Source organism: Schistocerca piceifrons, chromosome X, assembly GCF_021461385.2.
Source record: "Schistocerca piceifrons isolate TAMUIC-IGC-003096 chromosome X, iqSchPice1.1, whole genome shotgun sequence".
NCBI lineage: Eukaryota > Metazoa > Arthropoda > Insecta > Orthoptera > Acrididae > Schistocerca > Schistocerca piceifrons.
Genome location: NC_060149.1, coordinates 264,846,364 through 264,862,146, shown reverse-complemented (window position 1 = coordinate 264,862,146; position 15,783 = coordinate 264,846,364). Strand labels below are relative to the sequence as shown.

Here is a 15,783-nt window from a genome sequence, read left to right as displayed (position 1 = left end):
GCAAGAATAACATGAAAAACTGGAGACTCACCCATGAATTGACTCCATTCATGTGAGCAGTAATAGATAATGGACTGTCTTCCCAGTTATTATGACTATTCCCTTAAGTCAACAATGGCAGTTTTGATGAAGACATCACCCTCAGTTAGTCCAAGTACTGGTTAGCACATTTATAATAGCTACAAAGTACATTTTTAATATTCACTACTAATGATGTCTATGCAACATGATGCATTGGCATAGCTGTATGAACATGTACAATGAAGAGCCAAAGAAACTAGTACACCTGCCTAATATCATGTAGGGTCCCCATGAGCATGCAGATGTGCCACAACATGACGTGGCAAAAATGGCTCTGAACACTATGCGACTTAACTTCTGAGGTCATCAGTCACCTAGAGCTTAGAACTAATTAAACCTAACTAACCTAAGGACATCACACACATCCACGCCTGAGGCAGGATTCGAACCTGCAACCGTAGCTGTCGCTCGGCTCCAGACTGTATGACATGGCATGGCTTGACTAATGTCTGAAATAGTGCTGCAGGGAACTGACACCATGAATCCTGCAAGGCTGTCCCATAAATCCACGAGAGTACAAGGGGGTGGAGATTTCTTCTAAGCAGCACATTGCAAGGCATCCCAGATATACTCAATAATGTTCATGCCTGGGCAGTTTGGTGGCCAACAGAAGTCTTTAAACTCAAAAGAGTGTTCCTGGAACCACTCAGTAGCAATTATGGAAATGGGGGATGTCGCAGAGTTTACTGAAATTGCGAAAGTCCATTGTAATGCACAATGGACATGAATGGATGCAGGTCATCAGACAGAATGCTTACATACATGTGAACTGTCAGAGTTGTATCTAGACGTATCAAGGGTCCCATATCACTCCAACTACACAAAACTTATCGGACCAGACAACATGTTTCCAGTCATAAACAGTCCAATGTCTGTGTTGATGGTCCCAGGCGAGGCATAAAGCTTTGTGTCACGCAGTTATCAAGGGAACAGGAGTGGGCCTTTGGCTCCGTAAACCTGTATTGATGATGTTTCATTGAATAGTTCAGACACGGACACTTGCTGATGGCCCAGCATTGAAATCCATAGCAAAATGTGGAAGGGTTGCACATCTGTCCCATTGAAAAATTCTCATCAGTCATCATTGCCCCTGTTCTTGCAGGATCTTTTTCTGCTTGCAACAGTTTCAGAGATTTGATGTTTTACCAGTTTCTTTGACGATTCAGTGTATGTTATGTATGAAAAGTTTGACATATTTGATAATTGATTACATCTGACACCAAGAAATGAATAAAAATTAAATTATGTAAAATATGTTTCTAATAAAGAATTGATTTCATACCATATTAAGATGAAATTAGAGGTCAATGAGACATCCTACAATAAACATTTAATTCAGGATGAGTACATAAGCACTTTCACCTATGATGGATAAACTGTGATAAGCAAATTTTATTGACATTCAGAACCAATCATCAGCAGTTAATATTTCTGGAAAATATCAAAAGTTTGTTGATATCGTCAGCAACTGTCAAAACTTGTAATATTTACTGATGATATAAGAAATTGAGGGAAAGAGTGGGGGGCATATAGGTGGGAGTTGAAATGGAGGGAAGTTGCAACTGAACATAAATCACTGGGAACGAGAACCATAAATGCTAACAGTTTTAGACAACTAAGCAAAGCTGCAAAAAAGCTATTTGTGATGTCACAATGAACCAAATTTAACAGTGTAAATATATACAAATAATTCTGGTTTAAAACATTTTCAAAGATTGAGATAGTAAAAGGAGGATTATAAAACATCATTGTTAAGTAATATGACTTGTAATTACTTATTTTTGTTCCAGCTATGATCATCCACACATAATTGCTGGACAAGGAACTGTAGGATTAGAAATCGTGGAGCAAGTATCAAAGATCGATGCTGTTGTTGTACCTGTTGGAGGAGGAGGACTAATAGCAGGAGTTGCTCTTGCAGTCAAGTCAATGTTTCCTGATATTAAAATCATTGTGAGTACAAAATTATGGTCTATAGCAAAGTTCTGAGGAAGATGCTCTTTATGTTGCATTAAAAATTATCTGGTACTAGTACTCAAATAATTAAGAAACATGAATCATGATATAGGTTCTACTAAAGAGTAGGCTTTAGTATGGAGATGTATTGACAATATGCGGTTTACTTATTAATAATTTTACAAATGTATTTCATTTACTTTTTTCATTGATTACAGCAGGAGAGAGAGAGAGAGAGAGAGAGAGAGAGAGAGAGAGAGAGAGAGAGAGAGAGAGAGAGAGAGAGAGAGGGGGGGGGGGGGGAGGAGAGATGGGGGTGGGAGGGAGAGAGAGGAGAGAGACAGGGAGAAAGAGAGAGAGAGAGAGAGAGAGAGAGAGGGGGGTAGAGGGAGAGGGAGAGGGAGAAAGAGAAAAAGGTCAGGGGAGGGTGGGGGCCATCAAAAGGAATAGATGTGTGTTATCTTTAGTTACAAATCCTTAGAGTTTGTCCATCTGCCTAACTGGAAAGATGCTTTTGCTTTTATCACATCCACCTTCCCTTAATGTAATACATATATTTCACCTTGAATGTATTTGTATAGATAACATCACTGTGGTTAATGTGTGTAGGGCATAGTCTTGTTGATGAGAGAAATGAGAAAATACAACCTGGTTGCTGGCACAAACCTTATTGAACAGGTCAGCAAGCTTAATAGAACCACTCAGAGGATGGACTATTATCAACCTTGTCACATTATCTCTTTCTGTGAGGTACTCTATGAGATTTGAAATAAAAATCCACTACACTGGTGCTCATGTTAATGATCAGTAACTGTATTCCATTCATCCTTCTTATCCTTACGAATTACACTCCTGGAAATTGAAATAAGAACACCGTGAATTCATTGTCCCAGGAAGGGGAAACTTTATTGACACATTCCTGGGGTCAGATACATCACATGATCACACTGACAGAACCACAGGCACATAGACACAGGCAACAGAGCATGCACAATGTCGGCACTAGTACAGTGTATATCCACCTTTCGCAGCAATGCAGGCTGCTATTCTCCCATGGAGACGATCGTAGAGATGCTGGATGTAGTCGTGTGGAACGGCTTGCCATGCCATTTCCACCTGGCGCCTCAGTTGGACCAGCGTTCGTGCTGGACGTGCAGACCGCGTGAGACGACGCTTCATTCAGTCCCAAACATGCTCAATGGGGGACAGATCCGGAGATCTTGCTGGCCAGGGTAGTTGACTTACACCTTCTAGAGCACGTTGGGTGGCACGGGATACATGCGGACGTGCATTGTCCTGTTGGAACAGCAAGTTCCCTTGCCGGTCTAGGAATGGTAGAACGATGGGTTCGATGACGGTTTGGATGTACCGTGCACTATTCAGTGTCCCCTCGACGATCACCAGTGGTGTACGGCCAGTGTAGGAGATCGCCCCCCACACCATGATGCCGGGTGTTGGCCCTGTGTGCCTCGGTCGTATGCAGTCCTGATTGTGGCGCTCACCTGCACGGCGCCAAACACGCATACGACCATCATTGGCACTAAGGCAGAAGCGACTCTCATCACTGAAGACGACACGTCTCCATTCGTCCCTCCATTCACGCCTGTCGCGACACCACTGGAGGCAGGCTGCACGATGTTGGGGCGTGAGCGGAAGACGGCCTAACGGTGTGCGGGACTGTAGCCCAGCTTCATGGAGACGGTTGCGAATGGTCCTCGCCGATACCCCAGGAGCAACAGTGTCCCTAATTTGCTGGGAAGTGGCGGTGCGGTCCCCTACGGCACTGCGTAGGATCCTACAGTCTTGGCGTGCATCCGTGCGTTGCTGCGGTCCGGTCCCAGGTCGACGGGCATGTGCACCTTCCGCCGACCACTGGCAACAACATCGATGTACTGTGGAGACCTCACACCCCACGTGTTGAGCAATTCGGCGGTACGTCCACCCGGCCTCCCGCATGCCCACTATACGCCCTCGCTCAAAGTCCGTCAACTGCACATACGGTTCACGTCCACGCTGTCGCGGCATGCTACCAGTGTTAAAGACTGCGATGGAGCTCCGTATGCCACAGCAAACTGGCTGACACTGACGGCGGCGGTGCACAAATGCTGCGCAGCTAGCGCCATTCGACGGCCAACACCGCGGTTCCTGGTGTGTCCGCTGTGCCGTGCGTGTGATCATTGCTTGTACAGCCCTCTCGCAGAGTCCGGAGCAAGTATGGTGGGTCTGACACACCGGTGTCAATGTGTTCTTTTTTCCATTTCCAGGAGTGTATATTCTAGTGATGAAAATTCTTTCACAGTCAAAATTGAAACAAACATCTTTAGGTTTATGAACCCTGCTCTAGTACATTTTAGCAAAGTTAACCTCAGAGGAGGGGTCTCACAGAAAGAGAGAGAGAGAGAGAGAGATAGATAGATAGAGAGAGAGAGAGAGATAGATAGATAGATAGATAGAGGGAGAGAGAGAGAGAGAGAGAGAGAGAGAGAGAGAGAGAGAGAGAGAGAGAGAGAGACAGAGGGGGGGGGGGGGTCTAAAAATTGTTCATGACTGCTTGCTGCCTCTTCCAGAAAAAGAGTTAGGTTGGAAGCAATAGAAACATTGTAAGACAACAGTGAAAGTGTAGCTCATTCACTGGCTTGGAAAAATTAAAAGTGAAGAGCTTGCTTGATAATGTAGGTACCATGCTTAGATATAGCCCACTGCAACATCAGCATCTTCCTTTCCAACAATAAGTAGTCATGCTTAAATTTAGTTGTTTGTGCTGATTTTTGTAGAGTTTTCATGTTGTTCACACACTGGATGACATGCATAAAATTAAGAATGAAACAGTTTCATGTCATTTGATGAAAGACTTAAACAGGCAATTAGGGGCTTATGTAAATACTTAACTTGTTTTTATAATACACAAATGTAAGATTCACATGGGTAGCAGAGTGCATTACAGAGTCCACTTCCAGGACCCAGGAAGGCCCATTGGTCCCAGGTCAAATCTGCCTCAGGGATTACTGAAGGGAGCTGGTGTGTTGGATAGCCTGGGTGTGGTTTATTGTTGGTTTTTCACATCGACTTAGCTAAATACTGGGCTGATTCCCATGTCCCACCTCATACACATGATGAGCAGACCCTTTGAAAAATGATTTTGCATTTGACCATGCAGTTATACTAGTTGCAAACAAAGGATCCACAGATTATTCCTGTGGGTTGGGGGGACTGCTGCTAGTAGCTTTAAAATTCCTTCGGGAGTGACAACCCACTGCAGTCTTTTTCCTTTTCCTGATCTTTATTTAGTATCTTTATGGGATAAGCAAGACAATTGTTGGATTTTGCAATGTTAGTGGTAAAGAATGGCTGGATGCCCTTCCTATCATCTCCCCCCCCCCCCCCTCCGGCCCCACGGACCCCCATCCCCACCAGAATGGTATTTGTGTGGACCATCTGACCATGTGTAGTGTTATTCCACATGAAAGTGTGTGAATATTTTCTAAAATTATATGAATCATGTAACTAAGGTATAAGGTGTGTACCAGCATAGTATTCAACTAGTGGGATGTGTGGAAACCACCTATAAGCCTCATCCAGGCTCACTGGCACACAGGCCATCATAATTTATCCACTGGGCAGGATTCAGTTTGGGGCCAGCTTGCCTCTCCAAATCCTGTAAATGGTGTGCTAATGCATGTGACTAAAAGGACAGCATGATGACCCAATCATAATAATAGCCTGTATACTGGTATGGTTAGTTCTCTGCAAAATTGGAGAAGTACCATATCAGTCCTGACCCAGAAAAAGGGCACTGGATGGGAAGGATGGAAGGAATATTATCAGTGTCATCTTCTGATAATCCTTTACTTTCTCAATGTGATGCACTTAAAATACCATTTATTCTTCATATATAGACAAGGATAGAAGCATATTTTTCATACCTACACTCCCTGATACCTTAGGAGATAATTTTATGTGATGTCAATAACAAATTGTTGTAAAAAATGATCAAAAAATTTGACCAAAAGTCACTGATCACAGCACTGAACATAGTCTGCCCCACATTGCATTGTATTGAAGTACAGTGTGAGATAATGTAGGCTTAATAAGAAGTTCATCAGTTTTTTCTTTTTTGCTTTCAACCAATTTTTTTAGTGTTTTGGGAGTCCTGTGATAGAACTCTGAAAAATAAGTCTTCAGACACTGTGCACATTGACCTAGTTGCTGAGTGTGTCTCGATTGGCATACCTTAACCACAGTTCTGTGCTTTTAATGATAACCATCGTGCAGCTGTTTCTGTTTTCTTAACAAGCTTCCTAATTATATTTATATACCATGGAAGACATTTGCCATTTTTACCTTTTCTATTTTCAAAAAAATATTTATACAGCTTTATCAGCTAAGTGCTTGGAATTGAGACACAATTCGACATTTATGTCTATATCTACATTTATATAGATACTCTGCAAGCCACCATAAGGTGTGTGGTGGAGGGTACCCTGTATTTTTCATTTCCCCTCCTGTTCCAGTGGCAAATGGAAAGAGGGAAAAACAACTGTCTGTACATCTCCGTATGAGCCCTAATTTCTCGTATCTTATCTTCATGGTCCTTAAGCATGATGTATGTTGGTGGCAGCAGAATCATTTGGCAGTCAGCTTCAAATGCCGGTTATCTAAATTTTTGCAATAGTGCTTCCTGAAAAGAACACTGCCTTCCCTCCAGAGATTCCCATTTGAGTTCCCCGAAACATCTCCATAACACTTACATTTTGTTTGAGCCTACTGGTAACAAATCTAGCAGCCCTCCTCTGAATTGATTTGATGCATTCTTTCAATCTGATCTGGTATGGATCCCTGTCACTTGAGTAATATTCAAGAATAGGTTGCACTTGCATCCTATATGTGGTCTCCTTTACAGGTGAACCACTCTTTCCAAAAATTCTCCCAATAAACTGAAGTTGACCATTTGCCTTCCTGACCAAAGCTTTTAGTTGCTTGTTCCACCTCATATTGCTTTGCAATGTTATGTCCAGATATTTAAATGATTTGACTATGTCAAGCTGGACACTAGTAATACTGTATCCAAACACTACAGGTTTGTTCTTCCTACTCATCTGCATTAACTACCATTTCTTTTTCCACATTTAGGGCTAGCTGCCATTCATCTCACCAACTGCAAATTTTGTCTAAGTTGTCTTGTATCTTCCTACAGTCACTCAACTTTGACACCTTACTGTAACCATGGCATCATCAGCAAACAACGTCTGACTGCTGCCACCTGACTGCCAAATCATTTATGTATATAGAGGACAACAGTGGTCCTATCACACTTCCCTGGGGTGCGCATAACAATACCCTTGTCTGTGATGAACACTTGCCATTGAGGACAACATATTGAGTTCTGTTGTTTAAGAAGTCTTCAAGCCACTCACATATCTGTGAGTTTACTCCATATGCTTGTACCTTCATTAACAGCTTGCAATGGGGCACTGTGTCAAATGCTTTCTGGAAATCTAGAAATATGAAATCTGCCTGTTGCCCTTCATCCATAGTTCTCAGTATATTATATGAGAAAAGGGCAAACTGAGTTTTGCACGAGCGATGCTTTCTAAAACCGTGCTGATTCATGGCCATAAGCTTCTTAGCCTCAAGAAAGTTTATTATATTCAAACGGAGAATCTGTTAAAGGATTCTGCAGCAAACACAAGTTAGGGATATTGATTGGTAATTTTTCAGATCCATTCTTTCACCTTTCTTTATATTAGAGTCACCTGCACTTTTTTCCTATCACTTGGGACTTTGTGGTATGTGAGAGATTCACAATAAATGCAAGCCATGTAAGGGCCCAATACTGAGAGTACTCTTCGTAGTATCAAACGGGGATTCTATCAGGACCTGGTGATTGATTTGTTTTCAAATCTTTAAGTTGCTTCTCTGCACCAGGTATGCTTATTTCTATGTCATCCATACAGGAGTCTGTCCAATGGCCAAATGGCAGTATGTTTGTATGGTTCTCTTGCATTAACAGTTTCTTGAATGTGAAGTTTAAAACTTCAACTTTTGTTTTTCTGCCTTCAATTGCCACACCAGACTGGTAAACAAGGGACTGAATGGAAGCCTTAGACCCACTTAGCGATTTTATATATGACCAGAATTTTCTCGAGTTCTCTGCCTGATCTGCTAAGGTGTGATGGTGGTAGTTGTTCTATGACTTTCACATAATTCTTTTCACAGACACATGAATCTCTACTAACCTTTGCTTGTTGTTATTTGTTTGTCCCCTTTTTAACCTAGAGTGCAACAGCCTCTGCTTCCTCAGCATCTTACAAAATTTGTTATTAATCCATGGTGGTTGTTTTCCATCCTTTATCCACTTACTAGACGCATAACTCTTCAGACCACAATTTACAATCTGCTTAAACTTTGCCCATAATTCCACTGCATAGTATTGTGTGATTCATTCCACTGTAGCCTGTTTTCCTAGATGAACAAATAATAAGTACATGGGATATGAAAAGTTGAAACTATGTGCATAGCTGGGGCGTGAGCCAAAACATAACAACTGAATCACTTGAGATCACCTCATGGGCTGTCTCAAAGCCTAAGTTTCCACTGACTCTTCTACTCTCTCTCCAAATTCTGCAGAGGCTTTCCTGTGTTGTTACAAGGTTAACAGTTCTAGCAAATGTGTAGGGTTGAAACTTTGGTCTCTCTAGTGCCTCAAGGTTATTGCTGAGATTAAATTCTTTTACTTGTTGCAGAATACACATTTTAGTCACTAAAAGAAATTCATCTTGGAAATAATTATTAACTAAGCCATTATTTTTATGTTATTATCTAGCTTAACATTACATATATTTTTTGAGGAATTTTGTGACTGTTATAATGCTCCCATTGTTCTCCATACATTGCTCACTGTTCCTGCAGTGAAAACAATTTAAATTTAAATTTACTTGACTGCAACCTGTACTTTGATTCAATGTACTATGTAAAACCATTTGGTTTATTAATGACAACCTTAAAATTTCTGTGAATCCCTATGGGTCTTATCTACATGTGATTATTCCCTTAGGTTACAAATATTATTCCCTAGATCAGAGATACAGTTCATAGTCACTTTATATTAAGTTGGTGAGTTTCATACTTCAAAGGGATTACTCAGCCTCATCCATGCAGAATTAGCATAAGAAGACAAAAGGAAAATAACAGTGTGTAATGATGGATCAACTTATGCCTGAGAATGAAGAGAAAAAATTACTATTAGTCAATAGTTAATTTGTTCAAAATTCAACCAACAGTGTAACGCAAAAATCACATGTGAACGTCTTCATTTAGTTCTCAGTGGTCTAATTAAAGTTTATACTAATTACATACTGTATAACTGGCTTAAAATAAACCTCAGATTAAAAATAAAACTCAACCATTTCATCAGATGTAACAATTGAAATGGCAAAATATTTGGACATCAGATTAAAAAGTAATCATTTGGTAATCAAATGCTCTGTCTCATGTCTATTACCAGACATAACTTTTGGAATGGCATAATAAACAATTGAAGGAATAAATATAACAATTCATCAAATATTAGAGGCACTCAGTTGTCAAAAGTTACATAAACAATTCTGAGATCTTTGCTTATTTTGGTCAAATCCTTTTTCTATTATTTACATTCCACCAGGTCTTTCTGTTACCATATTACGATGCAAAATGGCATGACATTTTGACACCAGGCTGAGAAATCATCATCAGCTGATCCAGTGCGCTGAGGCAATGTATTTTTCACTTCCAATTTAACACCAAATGTGTGGAAGGACAAGTATATGGGTGCCAAGATTTACTGATATGTTTGTCATGAAGGATCATGTAGAAATCTATACAGTAGAAACTTCACATGATAATATGGAATAGGGTGGGAGAGGGGGAAGGTTGGGGGGTCTGAAGTCCAGTGGTCTCACTTTCAGACTGCAAGTCTCTCTAAATATTGATGAGTGCAAGATACCGGTACTATAATTCCTATAACAAAGTGAAAGAATCTGATAATATTTTATTACAAGATTCATGGTGTATGTCTTGAGCGTGTCACTTCATATTAATATTTAGGAATAATGCTAAGACAGAATATGAAATGGGACAATCATATAATATCAATATTAGAAAGTGAAAAGTCCATGATAGAATAACCACAATATGGAAAGGATAGATTGCTACTCACCACATAGAGCAGGCATTGAGTCAGAGACAGTTACAATGAAAAAGACTGTGAAATGGGATGGGCATGTGGGGAGTGTGGTAGGGAAGGCAGATGGTCAACTTTGGTTTATTGTGAGAACTTTGAGAAAGTGTGGTTGATCTGTAAAGGGGACTACATATAGGACGCAAGTGTAACCTATTCTTGAGTACTGCTCAAGTGTTTGGGATCCACTCTAGGTCAGATTAAAGGAAGAAATTGAAGTATTTCAGAGGCAGGCTGCTAGATTTGTTACCAGTAGGTTTGAAAAGCGCATAAGTAATATAGAGATACTTCATTATCTCAAATCGGAATCCATGGGGGAAAGGTGATGCTCTTTTTGAGCAACACTAATGAGGAAATTTAGAGAACTGGCACTTGAAACTAGAGCATAACAATTCTACTGCTGCCAACATACATCTCCCATAAGGACCACAAAGATAAGATAGGAGAAATTAGGGTTCATACAGTGGAATGTATACAGTCATTTTTCCTTATTTGTGAGTGGAACAGGAAAGGAAATGACTAGTAGTGGTCCAGGGTACCCTCTGACATACACTCCTGGAAATTGAAATAAGAACACCGTGAATTCATTGTCCCAGGAAGGGGAAACTTTATTGACACATTCCTGGGGTCAGATACATCACATGATCACACTGACAGAACCACAGGCACATAGACACAGGCAACAGAGCATGCACAATGTCGGCACTAGTACAGTGTATATCCACCTTTCGCAGCAATGCAGCCTGCTATTCTCCCATGGAGACGATCGTAGAGATGCTGGATGTAGTCCTGTGGAACGGCTTGCCATGTCATTTCCACCTGGCGCCTCAGTTGGACCAGCGTTCGTGCTGGACGTGCAGACCGCGTGAGACGACGCTTCATCCAGTCCCAAACATGCTCAATGGGGGACAGATCCAGAGATCTTGCTGGCCAGGGTAGTTGACTTACACCTTCTAGAGCACGTTGGGTGGCACGGGATACATGCGGACGTGCATTGTCCTGTTGGAACAGCAAGTTCCCTTGCCGGTCTAGGAATGGTAGAACGATGGGTTCGATGACGGCTTGGATGTACCGTGCACTATTCAGTGTCCCCTCGACGATCACCAGTTGTGTACGGCCAGTGTAGGAGATCGCTCCCCACACCATGATGCCGGGTGTTGGCCCTGTGTGCCTCGGTCGTATGCAGTCCTGATTGTGGCGCTCACCTGCACGGCGCCAAACACGCATACGACCATCATTGGCACCAAGGCAGAAGCGACTCTCATCGCTGAAGACGACACGTCTCCATTCGTCCCTCCATTCACGCCTGTCGCGACACCACTGGAGGCAGGCTGCACGATGTTGGGGCGTGAGGGGAAGACGGCCTAACGGTGTGCGGGACCGTAGTCCAGCTTCATGGAGACGGTTGCGAATGGTCCTCGCCGATACCCCAGGAGCAACAGTGTCCCTAATTTGCTGGGAAGTGGCGGTGCGGTCCCCTACGGCACTGCGTAGGATCCTACGGTCTTGGCGTGCATCTGTGCGTCGCTGCGGTCCGGTCCCAGGTCGACGGGCACGTGCACCTTCCGCCGACCACTGGCGACAACATCGATGTACTGTGGAGACCTCACGCCCCACGTGTTGAGCAATTCAGCGGTACGTCCACCCGGCCTCCCGCATGCCCACTATACGCCCTCGCTCAAAGTCCGTCAACTGCACATACGGTTCACGTCCACGCTGTCGCGGCATGCTACCAGTGTTAAAGACTGCGATGGAGCTCCGTATGCCACGGCAAACTGGCTGACACTGACGGCGGCGGTGCACAAATGCTGCGCAGCTAGCGCCATTCGACGGCCAACACCGCGGTTCCTGGTGCGTCCGCTGTGCCGTGCGTGTGATCATTGCTTGTACAGCCCTCTCGCAGTGTCCGGAGCAAGTATGGTGGGTCTGACACACCGGTGTCAATGTGTTCTTTTTTCCATTTCCAGGAGTGTATACTGTGTGGTGGTCTGTGGAGTATGTCTGTAGATGTAGATGACAAATTAGTAAAGATATTATGGATTCTACACATTAATGTGGTGGGATCTTATGTTGTGACATGATGATAAAATGAGGGCATCATCAGGTAAGCATTTTAAAACTAACAAGAATACTGGATTTTAAGTTTCTCTGACTTTGTAGCAATATATTATGAATAAGTTTCACAAAGACTCCATATGTACACTCATCTGATGTAGCTTAAAAGCAATTATCACACAGTTATATAATCAACAACATAAAATTATCCACTCTTTTTGTTTGTACTAAGTATTTCAGTACCTATTATTGGATTTTTATGAATTCCCTGTGACTCATTTTCATTTCAGCTCTTAGGTCCTTTAACAGTTTTATATACTACAACCTTTTATTTTTATTTGGACCTCTGTTAATAAAATTTATTGATCTTCCATAGGGAGTGGAGTCAGAAAAGTGTGCCAGTTTTTCAAGTGCTTTGAAATCAAAGAAACCAGTGTACACACCAATTCAGTCCACCTTGGCAGATGGTCTTGCTGTCCCAAAGGTGGGATACAATGCATTTGTAACTGCTGCTCCACTGATTGACAAAATGGTGAGTAGTCATTTGGATTGTTTCAAACTGTATGACTGGAACAATCTACATAATAACCAGTACTGTTCATAGTATTTTATTAGTTCAATATTACACTGATGATCTGACTACAGATATCATTTTTTATGTATTATCTATGGACAATATATTATTTACTTGATTCATAGTAAAACTGTTTATTGAAAAGTTCAAAAATGAAAAATGGTGTGCAACTAAATTAAGGCAAAAAAACTCATACTTGCCAAATGACGACAGACATATACACACACCAAAAAGGGCACCATAGAAGAAAAGAATTATGACAACACTAAAAAAAGGAAATTTTTCAGTGTCTGAGAAGGTAGAAGGGGAAAAACATCAGAAATGAGGAAGTGGAAAACTGAGTTCAGAAATCAACATGTGGCATAAAAGGACAGCAACATTTAATAAAAAGACAAGAAGAAACAAATGAATGGTTCAGGAGAAAAATACACAAAACATTTAAGAGGGTCATAAAATGAAGATGACTGAGTATTAACTTAGTGGCCAAAGTAATGAGGGAGAGTGAAAATGAAGTGAGGGAGGAATCAAGAGCTAGACAGTAACAACAGTGATTAATATAAAGTGGCCACTTCAAGTAGAACACAATGATTTTTTCAACAGACAACAGTTGTTTCCATCCTCCAACCTTTTTTTCTTTTGGATTCAACTTAAGACTACTGGGTAGTGAGAACTGCATACATGTTGTGGAGGAGCTGCCCTGCAAGTTCCCAGGTACTGATGCTGAGTGGATGAATTAAAACCATCTGTGTTGTGAAGCTATTACCAAGGATATTGTCATTGCATTGCAGAGTGCACTCAATAATAGCTCAATTGGTATTACCAGTATAGATTTCTTGTAGCCATCATGCCTATGTGGAGAGGAAACAGAGGCTTCATGTCAGCTAAAGTACTATAGAACATACTGCAGCTCATATTCAGATTTCTCTGGTGGCAGACCACTACATGAATTTACACTATTTGTGAACAAAATGAACACTTTGGTGGCTAAATACAGACTGATTCAGATAGACAGTTACAAACGGATGATGAAATGCTGACTCACATGTAGTACCTGTAAAATTTGAACGCTGACTTCAGACTGCCTGTGGCATTGTGCATCATGCTTATTTATAGATGAGCATAATATTATAAATCACAAAATATTGATGCACAGACTGTTACATTTTGAATATTAACACCAAAATCAGGAAAATTAAGACACAAAAATACAATAGGTAATGACATAAATTTAACTAATACCTGTATAACTAGAAAATGGCAAAAATAATAAATAATACTTTATGAGGTTCATTTTAATATACATAGGGATTCTCAAAGCCTACCAAAACTTTCAAGAAAGTGAAACGTTCCAATTTGTTTAATTAAAAAACTAAAAAGTTATTTTATTGTAAATAGGAACTTTTGGAATCAGTAAAACCAGTGCTGCAAGACTACAGTATTGAATTTTGAAAATAGTCACAATTCAAGAGTGAAACTAACTAAAACACAAAAAGTTTGAATACAAGTATGTTTTGGCATACAATTTTTTTTTTGGAGAAAGTAAAATGTTTGCTGAAAAGATGAGACTGGGGTCTTTTAAATGAGATATGCTAATTTAGAAATGAACAGCTATTTGCCAACTGAAAATTTCTCCTTCACAAGATGTGTACATATTGTAAACCACAAATGTTTCTTTCAACATAATGTATCTACAAGCATCAAATGTATTACCATCATCAGTCGTCAGGAAACTATCCAGTGAATAACAAAATTTTGATGAAATACAGTATTAATGAAAAATTGGCTATTTTGTGTGCCTATCATAAATGCACCATCAACAAAATGAGATCAAATAAAGAAAAAAAAAATGTATTAATGTCAGTAGTGTATGAGAACTCTTTAGCAAATTATACAGTTATTATTCATTAATTATAGACATGCCAATGGCAAATTCTATGTTGATAATTCTTTTCCCCATCTCAAACTATATTTACAAAATTTTATTGTATATATTAAGCAGAGGTGATAATGTCTACTCTTTCTTCAAAACAAGAAAATTATTTAAACTTTCTGGCAGATTAAAACTGTGTGCCAGACCAAGACTCGAACTCAGGGCCTTTCCCTTTCGAGGGCAAGTGCTCTGTTGAGTGAGCTACTCAAGCACGATTCATGACCCATTCTCACAGATTTACTTCTGCCATTACCTCATCTTCTACCCTCCAAAATTCTCAGAAGTTCTCCTGCAAAATTTACAAGACTAGCACTCTCAGAAGGAATGATATAGAGGAGCCATGGCTTAGCCACACCTGGGGGGTGTTTTCAAAATGAAATTCTCACTCTGCAGTGGAGTGTGCTTAGTTTGTAGAGCACTAGCCCGTGGAAGGCGAAGGTCCTAAGTTCGAGTCTTGGTCCAGCACACAGTTTTAAATGTCCAGGAAGTTTCATATCAGCACACCCTCTGCTGCAGAGTGAAAATTTCATTCTGGAGAAAATGATTCATCAAGATTATAATGACAGATGGTTGGCTGCAACATATATATCTAAAAGGTATCTGAATCAGTAGTATGAACCATATTTAATCAAATTGCTTTGACAATTGCTGCAAGGGAAATAAAATGGTTTAAGTTTACTTTTGAAACTTGTTCATTTTGCTTTATTTTATGTAATTTGATAGGTTGCATTATAATTTAAATGCAATGTGTAAACTTATTTATGATAGCATGCTACTCTGGGCTGAATCATGTGGATAATGTAGGTGCTTTCTATGTAATAGCTACACAAATATTTGTTTTCCCATAATCTTGAGGTGTTTAAATATGATCTTGTTCAAACCGGTTGGATTGCATAGTAAGCCAAGTAGACTTCATTTATTTTTATTTCATATACTTTGTGCATGTTTTATTCATAGAATACTAAGTTCCTC

At 40.6% G+C, this 15,783-nt stretch overlaps 1 protein-coding gene across 1 annotated transcript in view; it reads left to right on the top strand.

The window, feature by feature from the left end:
• The window catches only part of LOC124721816 (L-threonine ammonia-lyase), a 217,321-nt gene that overhangs the window by 153,495 nt on the left and 48,043 nt on the right, over positions 1-15,783 (top strand). The window contains exons 5-6 of the mRNA XM_047246936.1: positions 1,872-2,034; positions 12,684-12,839. Coding sequence (XP_047102892.1) covers positions 1,872-2,034; positions 12,684-12,839 — 319 coding nt within the window. The remainder of the gene's footprint in view (positions 1-1,871; positions 2,035-12,683; positions 12,840-15,783) is intronic.